Source organism: Theobroma cacao, chromosome 1, assembly GCF_000208745.1.
Source record: "Theobroma cacao cultivar B97-61/B2 chromosome 1, Criollo_cocoa_genome_V2, whole genome shotgun sequence".
NCBI classification, from domain to species: Eukaryota; Viridiplantae; Streptophyta; class Magnoliopsida; order Malvales; family Malvaceae; genus Theobroma; species Theobroma cacao.
This window is the reverse complement of record NC_030850.1, coordinates 7,466,670-7,486,113: the sequence shown is the minus strand read 5'-3', so window position 1 is coordinate 7,486,113 and position 19,444 is coordinate 7,466,670. Positions and strand designations below refer to the sequence as shown.

The 19,444-nt window shown below is 31.0% G+C and overlaps 3 protein-coding genes across 3 annotated transcripts; 2 read left to right on the top strand and 1 right to left on the bottom strand.

Moving 5' to 3' along the window:
- Positions 7,758-10,024, top strand: LOC18611880 (U-box domain-containing protein 26). The gene has a single exon (XM_018128192.1). The coding sequence runs from the start codon at positions 8,406-8,408 to the stop codon at positions 9,588-9,590; it is 1,185 nt and encodes a 394-aa protein (XP_017983681.1). The 5' UTR covers positions 7,758-8,405; the 3' UTR covers positions 9,591-10,024.
- LOC18611879 lies at positions 12,399-14,962 on the bottom strand. Its single transcript, XM_007048350.2, has 3 exons — positions 14,455-14,962; positions 12,963-13,101; positions 12,399-12,883 (listed from the first exon to the last, which is right to left on the bottom strand). The coding sequence occupies exons 1-3, from the start codon at positions 14,824-14,826 to the stop codon at positions 12,699-12,701; spliced, it is 696 nt and encodes a 231-aa protein (XP_007048412.2). The 5' UTR covers positions 14,827-14,962; the 3' UTR covers positions 12,399-12,698.
- Positions 17,085-19,147, top strand: LOC18611877 (NAC domain-containing protein 67). The gene is made up of 3 exons (XM_007048348.2): positions 17,085-17,368; positions 17,973-18,256; positions 18,487-19,147. Exons 1-3 carry the CDS (start codon positions 17,170-17,172, stop codon positions 18,979-18,981), a joined length of 978 nt encoding a protein of 325 aa, XP_007048410.2. The 5' UTR covers positions 17,085-17,169; the 3' UTR covers positions 18,982-19,147.

The window sequence follows — 19,444 nt, the reverse complement described above, 5'->3', positions numbered from 1 at the left end:
TTTATTGAAATTAAAAAATTATCATTAGTTGAAGATTATTAAAAATATATTACGTTCATTAACAATAAAAAAATAATTACGAATTATTAGTATTATGAGAATTAAAAAGTGATAAAAAATAGAGATTTAATATGCAAATAATTGAGAAAGTAAAAGAATATATAATTTTATTAATTATTTTGATTTTTATATAAGTGAAAAAGTAAGATAAATAATTAAAAATTAATAAAAAGTAAAAAGTGAAAAAAATAAATATTTAATAAACACTTAATTTAATAAAAATTTTATTAATTATTTTAATTTTTATATATATTTAATATAATTAATTATATTATATAAAATTGTGAAGTCTATAAAATTAGGAGGCCTAAAGTAAGGGTTTTGATAGTTGTATGTTAAAGCCGCCCCGTGTAAAGCAATTGTAATTAAATAAAAAATATTGTAACGGTGAGATTGTGTAATTTTAAGAATTACAATTGGTATCTAAGTCGGATAAACAAACAGCTTATGTAATTTTTTCCACAATTATCCTCATTATACGATGGATTAACAGCATGAATTTCATATGTTCACTTAATTAACGAGTCAATAAATAATAAACGAATAATTAGCACTTTGATTTATCTCTTTAATAATGACAGGAGCTTTTTCTTGAGCAAAGATTTCTTCCCGACACATGCAGTACAGTAGCATTATATTATTATTGTTACTATTATTATTATTAATTATTATTATTATATATGTATTTTTCTTAAGCATCATGCCCGACACGTGTTTTTATGATTTTAGTTGAAAACCCACCAACAAATGGACCCTTTTCGACCGAAACTTTTGCACCCGTTTCATCATCGTCAAAGGGCCTTTTACAAGGTGGGATTGGAAACTCACTCACTCACTCCAAATTGATTGAAGCACTACCGTTGAAATTCTGCACTGTGAGATTACTTTACAAACAAAAACCAGACCCTCAATAAAGAAAAAAGATTGGGAACCTCATCATGACTTCCAAATTATACTACTCCAATATTATTATATTAAAGGATAACTTCTAAGAAATCAATAAGGTTTTGTTTCATTGTGGCCTTTTTTATTAAGTGTTATTTTATTTTATTTTTAGACATGAAAGTAAAGTGTTATTTTTTGGATTGTCCATCTTTTTGTTTTGTTGTTGATGGTTTAAGAAAAAGTATAATACTTTTAAAAAATGTATAAACTATTCATAAAATTTTATATAAATTTTTATTTTTTACTATATTTAATTAAATCTATATATTTTTATTTTAAATCAAAATAAAGTTTTTATAACTAAAGGTTGATTAATTGTCGTTAATTTAAATGTCATTTATTATATTATGTTATATGGTGTTGACGTAAAACACTAACATATCATAATAGATGATAACATGATATATTGAAGTGATATGATAATATAATTATGTAACACTTTTCATCTTTTATATCAATATCATGTCAGCACCACGTGATATAAAATAACAAATAATATTTTGACTAACAACAGTTAATTAATCATTAATAACAATAATTTATTTAATTCAAAATAAAATATAAATATTTAATTTAACGTAATAAAATAATAAAAACTTATTTAAATTTTTTAAAAATAATTCAGCACTTTTTAAAGTATTATCCCTTAAGAAAATTGTTGAACATTCACCTTAAAATCAATAATAATAAGTAAAGAATCACCTTAAATATATAATTATATCAAACTCAAAACTTAACCGTGAACACCACTTAACAAAATATTTGTAAAAATTTAATTCAAAGCATGCATGATGTTGAATGATCATTTAACCTAGCCAACAATATCTTCTCAAAAATTTAAGTCTTTAGCATGTGATCAGCAGAACATGAAAGTAGACACTTATTAGAGAATAATTAAACTCAAACGAAACAAATAGACCCCATTTGATAACTACTGCTTACTTTCTTTTGTTTTTTTTTGAGAGGAGGAGTGTTATAAAAGTTTTTGTAGCTTTTATTTTGAAATTTAATCCTATGCAATTTGGCCGGGTCCAATAGTATGTATGTCCTGCATGAAATTATAATATTTATGAACAGTGATGGAGTAACGTAGTGGCGGAGGTAGCGGTTGTTACTTTTTAATTTTTTATTATTATATATAGATTTATATATATATATATATTATGATTATTTTTATAATTATTTTTTAATTACTTTTTATATAAAAATCTAAACATCTTTCCTTGTTTATAAAAAAATTTATTACATTGTATAAAATATATGTACAAAAGTTTTCAGATTACGTGTAACCCTTAACTACTTTAAATTAAGAAAAAGAATTTGCATTCATTTTTGTGTTTGTTTGAAGAAGTTATGATTGACCAGCATTTTCTTGTATTATAAGCTGCATGTCATCATATATCTAAACTAGTGGAAATTGAACAGTTCAAATCGCAGACACGATAGTGTTCAAAGTCCAAAAAAAAGATATATAAATTAATTTCTTCATATTAATCCTCCTTCTAGAGGTATTCATTGGGGCCTTTTTGTTTTGTCCTACTCTCCATTGTCTTTGTCTCATTGTCTCAATTGCATCATGGAGCTTCTAATTTCCTTTTTGCTTTGCTATCTTTACCTATTTTGTGAGGAACATTTAAGTTTTGTTTTTCTTGCCTACTCATTTATAAATATATATAATGGTTTGATGACTTATAACAAGGAAAAGGAAGAGACCATGTTGTCTTTTCTATCACATTTTTGCATTTGGGGATTTACATAATCTAATAATAAATTATGGGTTAGATTTGATTATTAAGTAGTTAGGTCTACAATGTGACATAAGTATTTAACCCAATGTCAATGGTTCAAAAATAATGAATCTTTATTTTGAAAAAGCCCTTAGAGTAAGATTTTCCCATCTAGAATGGTCTAAGTCCATTGTTTCAAGTCTTAATTCTTTAATTAACCTCACTTTATATATATAATATAAGATTTTTAAATTAACTACATTAATATGACAAAAATCTAAATCATTAGGCAAAAGATAGTTTAATTAATTAAATTGGTTCACTTTTTTCTTAACACCCAAAAACCTTACTTTTTTATGTTCTATATATATATATATATATATATATATATATATATTGCCTTTAACATTTTTGTTTTTACTTTTTCTGTATTAAAAACTATAATTCATCAATGTTATATAAAAAAAAGTTAAAAACTAATATAAAAAAATACTTAAATCGAAATACTTTTCTTAATCTCTGTACAAAAGTCAAATAAGGGGATCCAATTTAATACAAAGAGAACATAAATCTATTAAAACAATTCATGATAATAAACTATTATGAATAAGTTAGAAGTATATAATTATATCATGAATAATTTTATATTTATATTAAATTAACATTTTTATATATAATGTATGGAATTTTATAAATTCTTATTATGTAAAATATTTCAAACAAAAAAAAAAGCAAAAGGATAAAACAAATTCTTATGAGTAATCCAATAGTTGGGACAAACCCTGAAAAACAACAAAAAAGTGGGTGCTTCCAAAGACTCCCAATCAAAGTTGGAATTTAATTACAAGCCAGTTGGCGTTCGGGCACCCAAATCCTATTGACCGTACGTTTTTTTGTATGGACCCCACTAGCTGCCATGGATTGACTATATTAGGATTAGTGTGGTCAAAAGTCTTAGTATTCGCAATGACCATAGACCCAGTAGCCATCCACATCCACATCCACATCCACATGCATTCTCTCCTTATTTTTCTTCATCAATAGAATTTTATTCTTCACTCATCCTTTCATCCCAACATTTTGTCTATATTTGAGATTAATAACAAAAGAATTATTTTCATGAGTTTTACAATATATATGTTTTTTTATCATTAGGTTAGCATTATTATATTGTTTATATAAATTTGTTATCCTTTGCTTATTATTTTTATGTATTTACTATTGAAAACTTTATAGAATCGAATTGAAAAGCATTATAAAAGTTATAAATTTAATAGTTCCAAAAAAACCATTAACGTTATTTAAAAGAAGTTCATTATGAATAATATAATAAAATTTTAGTTTTATAAAAACAGATGATAAATTTTAATAATAGATAAAAACAAAATAGCTTATTAAAGTTTAATTATTATTATGCTTTCCATTAGTTATATTCAAGTAGAATAGCTATAATATTACTTTAAATACGTCATCTTTTATTCGGGATTGTTTTCATATTATAATTTTAATAATTAAAATTATAAATATTTATAAATATATAACCATATAAGTTATATAAAAAGTAATAATTTGTTATTCTATACATCGATGTTAGGTATTTTAAAATTTTAATAGTAAAGTTAGATGGTTGTCGTACTTGGTGGACATAAATACTTAATTTTTATTTATTTTCAAATAATAATTACATACAAATATAAATATTTTTAAATATTAAAGTTTAAAACATAAATCATCAAAATTTTATAATATTAATTTATAAATTATTCAATATTATTGCTTTTTTCTTTTGTTTTTTGCTTAAAATCGATGAAATCTTGTAGATATGTTTTGCTTCAAAAGTCCACCTCAAGATCGTCAAGCAACGAGTGGTTTTTCCAAGAAGCAATATATTAGTTTAAACGAGATTTGTTTTCTCCTTTGTGGCTTCTTTCGTAAGACAACGATTGTTTCTATGAACAATGGTTTGCTTGTTCCCTTATCATTTAAAACGATTAAGACAAAGGACGACCCTTCCCTTATGAAATACGGTAGAATTTGGGCGACAAAGTTGAAGACAGGATTTGTTCAACTTCCTTTAGCTACAATCCGGACAAAGTTTAGCTATTCATATATGCTTTGTTTTAATTTCTTTTTTAAATTAATAAATCAGATTGACTAGAAGACCGTTTGAGTTTTCGGTTCGCTACCGGTTCAATCAAATTAAATCGATCAAATTAAATAAATTTTTTCATTTTTTAAAAAAATTTCATTCTTTTATTGCACTTAGATAAATTTCATTTTAAGATTTGTACTAAAATTTTTATGGTGACAGAGAAATGTCAACGTAGATCATGTGACCTGTCATTAAACTTTAATTGGTTGATTTTTTTTACACATGTAAATACTAACATGAATTTTTGATGTGATAAAATTGGTTGAATGTAATGAAAAAATTTTTCAATCAATAAATTCCTTCATGTCAAGAAACTCATATCATTTGTCATATATGCGAGTGATATGCCAATTAGCCAATGAACCTAATAACCATTAAAGTAAAGTACATGTCCAGTGACATTTTCTCATTAATTTGTAAGATTTATTTGAATAAAAATAATTTAAAAAACTTATATTTAGATAATAATAATAATAATAATAATAATTATTATTATTATTATTATTATTATTATTATTATGTCATGGGACAATTTTTTTTTCTCAAGCGCACTGATAGAATTACATGTTGAGAATTGCTATCAAGGGTAGAGGGTAATGCAACTATGGAGGGTGGGGGGGTTGAAAAATTTTAAAAATTTTTTATTTTATATATATATTAATGATCCTTTCAAAATTTTTGGAATTTTTTATTTATTATATATTTTTTAAGAGTTCCTTTCAAAATTTAAGGAATTATTTATTTACTATATATTTTTAATATTTCTCTTAAAATAATATTTTATTTTAATATTAATATAAAATAAAATGATCTCATAAACCTTACTTAACTTTACCTTAGTTTAAGTTTCTTTACAATTCTTTCTCCCTCTTTCTTTTTCTCTTTTATCTCTTTATTTTTATTTTAGTTTTTTCTCTATAACTCACCGTTAAAACACATTTCATTTCTCCAAAGAAATTATGAGCTTTTAAGCTTAGATAAAAAATGATGAAAACCTCTCACCATCATTGTGTGAAATTATAAAGAGGTAAATTTTTTTTTATCTTTTTTTTTATTTATATTATTTAACTATTTAGATATTTAATCATTGTGTTAAATCTTGTATATCATATTTAACTATTTATATTTTATACATTATAATTTTATGTTTAGTATTTTAAATTTAATTAAAAATAAAATAAAAATATTGGATGTTAGCTACATATTGATTAGGATCTGGTCTTAGGTTTTTTTATGTTAGTGGTCTCCTGTGTTGCCTTTCTTTTTGTTGTTGGGCGTTTTTGTTATCTTTGAGTAGCCATCAAGTTTTTCATGTAATTATATAAGTTTTTGAGTGATTTAGGAGTTTTTGGTCAATCAGAGGTTCAATAAAAACACTTTTCAAAAAAAAATTCAGGTTTGATTAAAGTACAAGTAAGTTCTAAATAATTCTCATACACTTGAGTTATCAAATCTCAATATTTCAAATCATGAAAGAGAGTAATATGAATTAAAGTGTCTTAGGCTCAATCTTGAAGAAATGTATGCTTTTCAAGTAAAATCCGATACTTATAAAATTATTGTAAGTCTTTCTTTTCCTATTTCTTTTGATTTACATGTTATATAAAACTATTATCTATTATGAATTTTTTAATTATTTTTTAAATTCAACGTATTAGTTTTAAAATTTTTTTATCTTTATACCTTTTCTATCTTTGGTCTCTTCAACAAAAATTGACTAACTCCACCCTAATTGCTATGTTGCAATATGCAAGTTTAACTTATACATGTAATTTCATTTTTTTAAAAGAAAATTAATTTAGCCTATTTTTTATGTATCAACTAATCAAAGGTGAAGGGAGGGGGCCATTAGGAGGCTCGCCTCCTCAAATATTAAAATTTTTATTTTCACCTCTTCAAACTTAAAATCTTGACTTCGTCGCTGCATCTAATCATTTATATGCAAACATATATAATATCATTTTCAGAGAGAGAGAGAGAGGAAGGGGGCTAGTAGGGGCTCTCACTCTTCCAAAAATTTTAAATTTTTATAATTTATTTTTATCTTTTTTAAATTTTAAATTTTTATTTTTATTTTTTAAAAATTTTATAATTTTATCTCTACAAATATTAAATTTTTTGTTTTCACCTCGAATATAAAATTCTGATTCCGTGAGTGATCATACCTTGACGAACACTAGATAAACCTAATGTGCTGACAGTACCTATTGTGGAAAATCTCCCACTGCCCTTTCAAGGCCTCTATTTACCTGAAAATCTTTTCAAAAATTGTGGGATGACTAAGTTCACGGAGCCAGCCCTAGATGTTACCTTGTCTCAACTTTCAATGCTTTAAAAGAGTATAATGCACGGTAAATCCTTAACCTTTTAATACAGGTTCATTTCAGTCTACATCATTTTAACTGAGCGCTTTAACTTTGTTCAAATGTTTAAGGATACATTTATCCTTTGGTTAAAAGATTAAAAATAGTTGGAGTCATGATACTATTGTTATGATCATACAAAAGTAATCAAATTTTGCAATCATTCAACAAGTTAGAGCTCTGTTCATGCACAGAGGAATGAACTGGTTTGGTTTTATTTTTATTTTTCTTTTGTCCTTTTGGTTCCACCCAGTTGATGGTTCCCTTATTTGTGACGGCCATTACCTCTCTCTCTCTCTTTTAAATCTCAAATGGGGTAGCCCCCATTTTAATTTTCAACTCATGTTGGTGCATTCAAACTTCAAAGACATTATACAATAAATTTTTTTTCTTTCCTGGTGGGTCAGTTTGACTGCATTGATAGATATGGGGAAAAGAGGAGGGAAAGTTGGGGGGACCATCTCCCACAATTATTCTATATTATTAGTTTCAATCCCATGTAGTCTTTCCTTCACAAGGATAAGGCCTGTTTTGGCCCTCCCTTACTGTTTTTATCTTATTGTTCTCTTCTCATCGCTCCAACTAAGCTTTGCACTTTTGCTCTTTCTCCATCTCTCTCTCCCCCTCTCTTTATCACTGTGAACTGCAGACTTATTCCAGGACTCTCTCTTACTCTTCCATCTGCTGCTATTGCCTGTTAGGACTGGAAGTCCTTAAGCTTTCCATTCATCTTTTCATCATTTTATTATTACTTAATTTTTCTTGTTCCTCTTTCTTTATAATTGTATATTCACTATATGTGCTTTCCATACTAGTGAATATTGATAGCTCAGTTTCACTTTTCGAAGTCTCCTGTCATTTCTGCACTTTTGGCTCTAGAATCTGATTTCAGAAAAGCTACCTTTCACAGTATCTTTGTTAGTAGGAGGTTTTTTTTTTTTGAAAAAAAATTCCAAGTGCCTTCTGGTATTTGTCTTCTAATACCCTCCATCTTGCATTGTGCAAGGAAATAAATTCTCTCACCATTACTGTAAATTCTTTATTCCACAACTTCGTCAGCATCCACTTCTGAAAATTCTCACTTGAACAAATACCATTAGTTCATTTTTCATTTTTCTTTGAACATTCTTGTTGAAGCTTTTTGGTTTTTGTTCTTCCATGAAAGAAGCTCAAATGACCATTCCAGACTTGTTTACATGCCCAATCAGCCTGGACTTGTTCACAGATCCTGTCACTCTATGTACAGGCCAAACTTATGATAGATCAAGCATAGAAAAGTGGTTAGCTGCAGGTAATCTCACATGTCCTGTTACAATGCAAAAGCTCCATGATCTATCTTTTGTTCCAAATCACAATCTTCGTCATTTGATTGAACAATGGCGTCAAATGGGACACCAATTTGACCCTGATTGCTTGACAACAATCGATCCTTTAGTCTCCCTGAAGCACAATCTCGAATCTCCCGAAGCTACCTTACAAGACAAACTTCAAACACTCGAGAACATCCGAGTTCTAACGGAAGAAACACCATCTAGCAATTCCTTTTTGCTCCGAATAGGTTTCTTGCCTTTACTTTTGCAACTACTTTTCGAAAAAGTAGACCCTGAATTCTCCCAAGAGTATGTGAGGTTTGTGGCGCTAGGACTTTCTTGTGTTCTTAGATTGCTGCCTTTTGGAGAATTGGAGTGTTTGAATATGCTCAAAGAAGAGTCCATGTTGGAATCTTTTGTGGTTTTGTTTGAGCATGGCACTGCCATGATCAAGCAAAGCTTGTGTCATCTTGTAGGGGAAATATCATCATCTTCAGAAACCAGGGAGCTTTGTGCAATGATTGGAAAACACCAAAGGTTCTTGCATAGGATTGTTTCTCTTATTCAGCAGAATTCTGAGACATCTGATGCTGGAATCAAAGCGATTTCAGCATTGTGTTGCTTGGAATCGAACAGAGAAAATTTGGTTCGACAAGGCCTAATCAATGGTCTGATAACATATATTCTGAACTCAGAAAGAAAGGAAAGAAGCTTGGCAGCAACAGCCATGGCAAGACTGGAACAACTTCTGCGAATAGAGAGAGCAAAAGAGGCACTGATAAACAATCCGCACGGCGTTAAAGCAGTGGTTAACATGGTCTTCAGGGTATCGGATCATGAAGGGAGTGAAAGTGCCGTTAACTCATTAATGATGGTGTGTCATGAATCATTGCAAGCGAGGGAAAAAGCAATAGCAGCTGGAGTATTGACGCAGTTGCTGTTGCTTCTGCAGAGCCAGTGTAGTGGTAGGACCAAAACGAAGGCAATGACATTGCTGAAGCTGCTACGATCCAAGTGGGCAGAGGAGAAATAGCATGTGTTGTTAGGACAAGTAATATCTGTGTGTGGGGTCTTAACTCTTATATGCTGTGTGGTGTATTGGGTTCCCTCTTCCCCCTATCAAGTTAGGCTTTTGTACAGAAATGTCAATTTATGTAAGCTCCTCCATCATTGAAAACCCATCCATTTATTAACCTTCATCCACCTTGTGTGGTGCATTAGCAACTCATGCTGCCAATTAAACTGTGAAAGGATCTAGGGACTCAATTCCTGGAACAAGAGATACATGTTTCAGTTGGCAAATACCAAAATACTCCTAGGATTATTATCTTTTATCTCAGTAGTTGATCTTTTTCAAAAGATTACGGTAGAGTTAGGCCATATTGATGCCTTCTGAAGTGGCATTTTCAGCTTACCCAACCTGATGTAATGTCTAAAGATATATGAAAGTGGAAAGCAGTCAAAGTATGCCCGAAGCAGGTAATATTTCAGCAAATGGATGCAAACTCAATTCCCACAATTATTTTCTTCTCCATTATCTATGCATAATTAATATGATCTCTGGGTATTTTTAAGGAAAGAACTCACTGTACTCCCTTTCATAATCAACCTCCAATTTTTTTTTCATAACTTTTATAAAATATTGAATGAGAAAATTAGGTGGTATCGTTTAATAATCAAATTTGATTATTTTATTAAGAATCCAATTATTTGATAATAGGTCGGCTGCATTTGATTTTCATTTCGACATAACATATTAAAAAACTCTTAAATTATTTAAAAATATTTAAATAAATTTTTATTTTTCTATTACTTTCAATTAAATTTTTATATTTTTATTTTAAATTAAATAAATTTTTATAATTAACAATTAATCAACTATTTTTAATTAGGATAACGTTTATCATTTTATACACATATGAACTTGTTGGAGAATGAGACTACCGTATCGCCTTTTCTTCATATCATATCATATTAATATTTGAGAGCACTATTCATTATGACAATATAATATTCTACATCTGAGCTACGTGAAATGAAAAAGTTTATCTAGTTTATAATAAAAATAAAAACTTAATTAAAATTTTCTGAATAATTCAAAAACCCAATTTTTTTCCATCGTTATATTTCTTCTTAATTATAATCTTACACCTACAATTGAGTAGTAGAACTACACCCCTCTCTAAGGTATATACTTAAGATTTACTCATCACATGGGTTTTTTTTAAAGAGATTCATTCATTTAGAAAATATAAACCCATTTGTTTATTTTCAATAGAATAACTCAGGTTGATTAGTCTAGTTTTCATTATGAAATCTGATTAATCAGACCGGTATTATCCCAAATGCAACCCAAAAACACCATCATATATAAAAAACATGGCAGCTTAAACATCTGCTACTATTCTAAAGATATTTCTTAATAGGGGAGATGGAAAAACATTTGTTTTTAATCAAATTATTATGGCAAAACTTGATGCTAAAAATTGTTGTCCAATTGTTAGCCTTTATCTTGGTTCAAGATTCAAAGTTTGAATCTCCTTTTCCCCATTTTTGAACTTTCTTAGAGGTTGAAATAAAAAAATTTCTACCATCCTATCCTACCAAGCGAGGCCTTGGTCCAAACGACAAGCCACTGTTTACCTTGGACCCACCAAGAATCTTGATAGGAGGAAGTTTCCACTTGACTATCATGGCCACCATTTTTTTTGAACAAATCCACAGAGGCAACAGTAACTCCCATCCAATTGATGCAAGTTGATGGGACTCTTAAGCTTGGTAGATTTTTTCTTTTTCTCTATAAGCTTTCATTGAAACAGATATACCAGGCTGATTTGTCTGCACATTGTTTTTTATTTGAGTACAGTTTGGAAGCACATCTCTGGCACTCCAAAGGTAACCAAGTTAGAAAAGAAGGGTGTGTACCTCTGGAAAGAAAAGGACCCACGAAAGGACCTTAAGAGTCAAAAATCAATGGGGGCGGGGGAGGGGGGGTGTTTAACTTTAACAAATAAAGGTTGCAAATGTAATCAAACACTGCACCATTGACAATGAACATGGTCCACCTTTTCGGCTATTAAATGAATCAAGCAAGAGATTGAAGCACTTTCCCTTTTGCCCAAAACAAGATGAAAGATTAACAAATTTGCACCCCACACCCTGCCTGTGCTAAATGACCGAATAAACCTACTTTTTGGACAAGGGTCAAAAGTTGGGTGCCTGCAATTTCAAGCATTGATAACAGCACCACTGCTTATTATGCTGAAGAACCAAAGATACCCTACTTATTGAGCACCACCTAGAAGATGTCTCCCACAAGAAAAGTTAAGGAGAGAAATTTGTTTAAGAAGAAAAGTACATGGGGGTGGGGCAATGCAACTTCGTGATAATCATATTTAAATAGCAGCAATTAACCTGATTCCCTGATTCTGTCTACCCAAAAAAGCCATAAAGATTCTTGATGTTGGAAGGATTCAAGGATTTCTAATCAAACTTTTATAACACCATTGTGATGGAACAGAGTTCACACAAAGCCATGCAATGGACTAGCATCAACAGTCTGATCACCGAAACCTTCACTAGTAAATTTGGTTCTTACCTTATATTCTTCGAGTGGAAAACAAGAAAGGCTGTTCAGGAGCATATCAATTATGGATAATTCAAAGGAAAAAAGAATAAAAAAAAAAAGGGTGCAATGAAATTATATTTAGCTTGATCAGGATGAGAAAGAATGCAATTCTTATAATTTCATTGCTCATGAGTCATGACAAAGCCTTGCAGTTAAAAAAAGGAAAGCTGGTAGAACCAGAGACGATTAGAAGCTACAAGGAAGAAAAAAATTAAAGAATCTCAACATCTCCAGTCTTCACCTTTTAACATGGTGATAAAATTGCATGTTTCTTCCCTCGCCCTCAACAGATGAAAACATTAGCCAAAAAAACCAGTGGGAAGAGCATGTATCAGCTGAATGTGTGTATTCTCATGTATGATTTTCACCAAAACCATAAAGTAATGGAATATTACAATAATGATTTATCTTAGTATAAAACTTCAAACTAGAAAAAGGTTATTCTTGATAACAATTTATCAAATATATTTTGAGATTGATAACTAGGCATGTACTGATATATAACAAGAACCCCTACGAAAGTGTGATGAAGTGTTGCAAAGAACTAACCAAACTTGGAGGCCAATGCTTTGTTTCTACAACGTATGAGATATCTGTAAAGTGAGGATCAAGCAGAGTTGCAATCGCAAACTGATTTTCCGCTAGCAGTGGTGCATGTTTGTCCACGTATAAGGCTGCTGCAAGAGCTGCATGTACTTCTGTAGAAAAAACAAACATATTAAATGAGAAAAGTTCCTAATTGTCAATAGCCTGTGAACTTAAACTCTTTGAAAGTACCTGGATATCCCTTTAAAGATATTGAAACATCCTCCATCTCTGCAATGGCTTCCTCTCTGTCCCCAACCTCATATAAGGCCAATGCCCTACCAACTCTTGCATAGTCTGAGAATGCAAAATCTTTATAATTTTCAACCACCTGAAAGCAGATTCAGAAGTGAAGGGAGTGGTGAAAATTTATTCACATAGTCTGCATCACAACTTCACAAGCACAAGCATGTTGTCTAACTGCATACACATCATCAGTGCAAAAAATAATAAGTATTCAGATATGTATGTAGCATGATTGGTTTCTTCATATCCTCAGCAGCAGATTTCTGTATAGTGGAATCAAAAGGATTAAATACTATGTGCAATGAAATGAAGTATGCAAGGAAAGAGAGGCCTTATGACAACAGAATTAAAATATCTACTTTCTTTGTTATGACATTTAGATGAAAGTAATCACATCAGGATTACCTTTAATGGGAAGCACCATGCTCAGGCATCTTTTTGATTGGTGGAATGAATTAGTTTCCATTATAGAATATAAATATCCCAGTCAATAAATTGCCTCCATAAACATTTATCAGGCTAAGAGGTGGGAATAGTAGGAAAATCTCTTAGTTTGTTGTTTCAATATCAATTATTCTTTTTCTTTTCCCTTTTGTTTAGAAAGGTTGAAAGAAAAACAAGAGGGGGAAATGATGCTTGAAGCACCCATAACAGGAGGCAAATGATTAAAATGAGTAAATTCTATTGGAATCACAGTAAATCCTGCAAAGCAAACTGTTTGAAAACACTCTCTCCTCTGTTGAACATTTACGTTCTCCATATCACTTTCTCTTAACCATATGCAAATTCTTAGTTCCATGCAAATATTGTGGGATGGTCATGGCATACAGCTTCTGGAACTAAATTGAAGCATAGAAGATGCTGAGGAGTATTTTGGCAAATGCAGAAGCTTAATACCAATATTCATGTTTTATCACTAAAGTTGAATGATCTGAATTGTAAATACATAAACATGATGAAATAGATGAGAGCATATCGTACATAAATTTAATCTCAAACACACAAAATAAATCAAGGGTCATGATTGTAATTGGAAAGGACATCATTTCCAATTCTTTGAATTGAGACAAAAAAAACTTCCGAGAAAACCATTAGAAAGAAAGAAGAATAATGGTTGCAACTGTACAAAAACCATGTAGAGTCAAAATCTGTCACTATGATATTGCAATTTAACAAGCCTTAATCAAAAGGATAGTTGGGTGGCCAATTATACCAAATGCAGCTTAAGCTAGTAAACTGTCCAATTATGTTTAAGTTCTAACAACATGACTACATAATGGCTTTCATTTCTACATTACGCAAATTAGGAAGAATTTTGTGATTATAGAAAATTGAAGCATGTAAACTATCACAATCCAGATATTATATAAAGTATGAGTGCAAGCCCAACAAAACGAAGCCAAATATTTTTTATACAGCAATTCATTTTAAAGGGTACCGTGGTAAAGATTTGAAGAGCTTTGGGGAAGTCACCCTGAGCCTGCAACTCCTTCCCTCTCTCCAACAACTCTACACCTTCAGATACTCTCCGGGTAATGACGGCGCTGGCGTCTCTCTCAGCCTGGCTCACCGGGTTAAAACTCGCAGCTAAAGCACTCATGTAGCTGGGCTCAAGCTTACTACTGCAACCTCTAGTGCCAGGAGTACTGCTTGGAAGGATGAAAAGAGTGGAAACAGTGGAAAGAGGGAGTGAGAAGAGAAGGAAGCGCCTGGTGGTGGTTTCAGGGTTTAACAAAGGGTTTTTGAGGGTTTCAGTGTTGGGATTTGATGAGGAGAGGAGATGGAAAATTGGTGCTTTGAATGCACTCATTGCCTCCTCTGTTCTGTTTCCTTACCATACCAAAGTTCTGGCAGTTTGGGTTTTTGTTGTTTTTTTTTTTTTAAACATCCGTTTAGAGCCACAAACAAAATTTAGGCCAATATTGCTTGATATGATGACATCCAGCTCAAATTGTACGCAAATTCCGAAGTGTTCTATAATCATATACATATTTATTATAAGGTTAAAGGTTATCGAAAAAAATCCTAACATTTTTCAATTTATCAAATTCAAATAAGAGATCAAATCTTTATATAAAATAATATTTTCAGTAATGCAAGTTCCCATATTCAAAATACAATAGAAAACCAAATCTTTCTAAAATTATTATATGTTTTTAAAGAGATTCAAAAAGTATCTGATAAATAAATCAAAGATATAAAATCTAAAAGGAATAATTTTTATCCACACGATAAATAAATCCCCGATGACAACAACTGCGACGAGTTTGAATTCTGGTAGAAATTGATCCAACACGATTTCTAGAAGATTTAAGTTGGGTGCAAATAACCACTCTGGAACTTCCTGTGTCAAGTGAGACCAGACAGCTTTGACTTGGAATATAAAACCCGACCCACCTGTCATTTCGCCACCACTCAATATTCGACCCACCCGTCAATTCGGTCAAAACTCCGTCAACTCGCCTCCACTGAATATTCTTCCAATTGGAAACATACGCCCTTTCGAGAAAATCCATGTAAGTGGTTTCTATCACCATTCAAATAAACATTATCAACATCAAATTGACTCAAAAACTAATCTTTAATTACTGCTAATGCTAAGAAAACCTGAAAACAAACATTTAACTGCTGCCAGTGTTAAAAAATCTAGAATAGTAGCTTGTTTAGTCACTGAGCTAAAAGTCTCATGATGATCAGAGCGCTGCTATTGACTATAACCTAATGTCTAGCTCACTTGCAATCAATGTTGTGCACCAATGGTGTGCGCATCATGAAGAAGAGGTAGAATGGACATGTCTTGTTACTTTCTAAAGCTTCAATTCCAGATTTCATGGTTGCTTGACAATAGTGATTATTTCTTCTGGCATAATGCTAGAGACGACCTTTATGGGAGAACAAGAGGATTATTGTAACTTAATACATATCAGGCATTGGCATTCAGGTGTATTTGTCAGCTTTGAATGCCAATTCCGGTCTGTGGATGTCATCCTGGCTGTGATCGAGCCCGATCTCTAAGCAACTTGATCGAGAATATTCAAATCCAGCTCTCCTACAGTCATTCAACTTGTATTTATTATGTATATAACTATTGTACTTCTTTTGCATGAATGTGGTCTCTTTTATAGTGGTAAAACATCTTCTTTTATAATTAATGTATATAACTACAATGCTGGCAATGAATTAGCGAAATTGCTTAACTGTGGCAAATTTTTTCGTGACAAGAAGTAACAATATATGATACTTAATAGTCCATGTAATGCTGTACAAAAACAGTAGAAGTTAATCCCAGGCCAAACAAATTATTAGAACTAAACAAGTAGATGCTTTGTACAAATTTTGCATAGAATGAAATTGATTTTGTTCAGACCAAATAATTAATTTTGCATAGAACCCAAACGCTTAAAGAAATGCATGGACTTCCTCAATTATTGATTATGCCTTTACAAATATTTCATAATCAATACAACAATTGATCTCCTAAAAGGCAATATTTTACCTTAACAATTGATCTCCTAGAAAGTCTAATTTTTTACCCTAGCGCAATCTTGTAGAATACGGTATAAAAATATGAGATTCTAAATGAATCAAGCAAAGCAATTCAACCTATATGGATCTTATTAATCTTTATCTTTTTTAAAAAAAAAAAAAGATAAAACAAAAGTTAGAAAGGATGTATATAAGTTTAATCTTATATGACTTAAAAATAAATAAATTATCTTAACACTACATAATAGGTATCATAACCAACCTGAATTTTAAATTTTATAAAATTCAGAAATTAACCATTTCAAGCTTATTCATTTCTTGAGATAATTGAGTTAAATTTTGCCCGTCACAATAGAGATGGACTATTTTCCAATTTTCTTGTAAAATGATAAAAAAACATTACCCTAGATATGCGTTACACTCAACCCTAGGTTTCTTTCCATCGTGAGAAATAATAGAGATAGGATTTGCCCACATAAGTAGTCATAGTTATCCACGTCTCTTTCACTTTAAATGTAATATACATCCCATTAAACTCATATTTACATATTTACATATATATATTTGCGCCTATCACTTACCTTATCAAATACTACTTCAACTGTTAACTTTTGATTTAGAGTAGGAATGGCTAACTGATCTTCCTTCGTTTTCCAATCCGCATGCAATGTCTCTGCCATGCAAAAGCGAGCCTCCAGAAGACGTTGAAAAATTCTTTAAATCGTTCCCGCCCGGGTATCGCTTCAAGCCTCGTGATGAAGAACTCGTCGTTCATTACTTGAAGAACAAGCTGTTCAACAAGCCATTACCACCCAACAGGATCAAGGAGGTTCAATTGTACAAGTACAATCCTGAGACCCTCGTTGGTACATACCCACTCTTTCTTCGTTTCTCATCTTTTCATAATTTATAATCATTGAATAGAGTAAACTAGTTGGATGGAAATTTATTGTTCAAATGCTGTATTATCTCTCTCCTACATTCTTCTTATTCCTAATGCTTTTCAGTATTTCCAGGTTAATTCTTAGGGCAGCGATTACTTAAAAGGGGTTGTTTACGTGTCTAGATCTTTAACATGCTACGCCCTCTTCTCCTTCAGTTGTGATTGAACTTTGTTTTCAGGTTCCTGCGAGTGAGAATTATTTATCGTTATTCCAATGAAGAGAGTAACTAGCCTTTGGTCTGGTCATTCTTTGGTACTTGATAATTATATAGTGATAATTATTTAACTATTTAAGTTCATGTTGAACGTGTACATCTGATTTAACTTCACCATCGATGCTGGTTTATTTAACTTAATTATACTTTTAATTATGATTATAATTTATATTAACATGTTTTTTTTCGTAAATATCGATTATATAGATTTGATTATATTTATCTGTGAGGTTGAAATTAGTTTTATTTTTAAAAGTTTATATATATCGAGATAAGATTAGATTTATCAAAGGAATGTTTGGTAACTTATAGAGCAAAATAAGTCATATGGGGAAGGAGAATGGTACTTTTTCACACCGAGAGACAAAAAATATAGGAATGGGTCTCGACCAAGGCGAGCAGCTGGCGATGGATATTGGAAAGCCACGGGAGCAGACAGAGTGCTTAAGTTCCGAGGGGTTGAAGTTGGATATAGGAAGGCCTTGGTTTTCTACAGAGGGAAACCACCCAAGGGACAAAAGACTGATTGGATGATGCATGAATTCCGACTCAAAGATCCTCCAAAAATATCCAATCTCAACAAAGATGATATGCGAGTAATTAGTTATTCCTCTTATTTACTACTATCATTTAAATACTTTTAATTTTACCTTATTTGATAGGTAAATGTGACCTAATTAAAGACATAAATTAAATCTAAAAAAGAAAACTTCAATCAATTCAAAATATAATTAAGATCAGATGGATATGCAAAATATATAAGCACATATCAGTTTTTTTCCTTCCTTTGTGGTACAAATATTCTATTTTATTGAATTTCTTGCAGCTGGATGATTGGGTGTTATGCAAAATTTATAAAAAGATGGATAAATCTATGAAAAGTTGTGGTTCTCGGCAGGCTGCCAGTACCCAAAACCAAGAGTCGGACAGTGAGGTTCAACCTGAATCAGGGAACAAGGCTGTTGAGTTGGAGAGAGAGGCTTCAGGGTATGTTTTGGGTGAAACAGCAGATGGTTTTGCACAAGGATTCATGGCTTTCAGTGAATGGGGACATGATCACGAGTTGGAAGAGCATGGTGGTCCTTTCAAAGGACTTGCTACCTCTCTGGGAAGTTTCTATGATGATTCCATGTTGGAGCAAAATTCTATAATGTTTCCGAACAGCATTTCTGATTATTATGATGAGAATTTGATGCAGCAGATGACAGTACTGGAACCATTACCATCATCCATACCTCCGTTCCGTTCATTCCGTTCGATGGACAAACTTCCAAGTGTCTCGCACAATTTCGATTTTTCCTCTCAATTTTTTGATCTATAAGCGTTAGGAATCAGGATCTAGAATTTAGGAACTATAGGCCTTAATTTCCTTTAGTTTCTTTCTTGCATGACATTATTTCAGACTTAAGTTTTAAGGTACAAGGTCAGTTCATGGTGTGTTAAGATGATTGAAATATTATTCTATTTACCATAGAATTAGTTAGTTATTTTTTAAATTTTATAAGTTTGCTTAGGTACCATTAGAAATAATTTCTAAATTCAGTGAAGGATTCTAAATTTTATCCCTAAAATGTAAAATATACACTTCGCAGGTAAGAAAGTGTGTGGAATCCATTCTCACCAACTTAAAAGACTCTTTAATAACCCCTTTTACAAAAATTTGATCTCAACCTTCGACTTAAATATGATATAAAATATCTGACCACGTACTAGAAACGAATAACAGGAAAGTTTAAAAAAAATTAATAAAGGCCGATGGGATACTTTGTTAAGCAGGCAAAGAC

Excerpts from the sequence above, each read along its gene's own strand:
- LOC18611880 (XM_018128192.1), top strand. The coding sequence starts at position 8,406 with ATGAAAGAAGCTCAAATGACCATTCCAGACTTGTTTACATGCCCAATC.
- LOC18611879 (XM_007048350.2), bottom strand. The coding sequence starts at position 14,826 with ATGAGTGCATTCAAAGCACCAATTTTCCATCTCCTCTCCTCATCAAAT. Across the intron at positions 13,102-14,454 it reads CTCTTCAAATCTTTACCACG|GTGGTTGAAAATTATAAAGA; the intron begins GTACCCTTTAAA and ends ATCTGCTTTCAG. Across the intron at positions 12,884-12,962 it reads ATCTTTAAAGGGATATCCAG|AAGTACATGCAGCTCTTGCA; the intron begins GTACTTTCAAAG and ends TTTTTTCTACAG.
- LOC18611877 (XM_007048348.2), top strand. The coding sequence starts at position 17,170 with ATGTCTCTGCCATGCAAAAGCGAGCCTCCAGAAGACGTTGAAAAATTC. Across the intron at positions 17,369-17,972 it reads CAATCCTGAGACCCTCGTTG|AGCAAAATAAGTCATATGGG; the intron begins GTACATACCCAC and ends GGTAACTTATAG. Across the intron at positions 18,257-18,486 it reads TCAACAAAGATGATATGCGA|CTGGATGATTGGGTGTTATG; the intron begins GTAATTAGTTAT and ends AATTTCTTGCAG.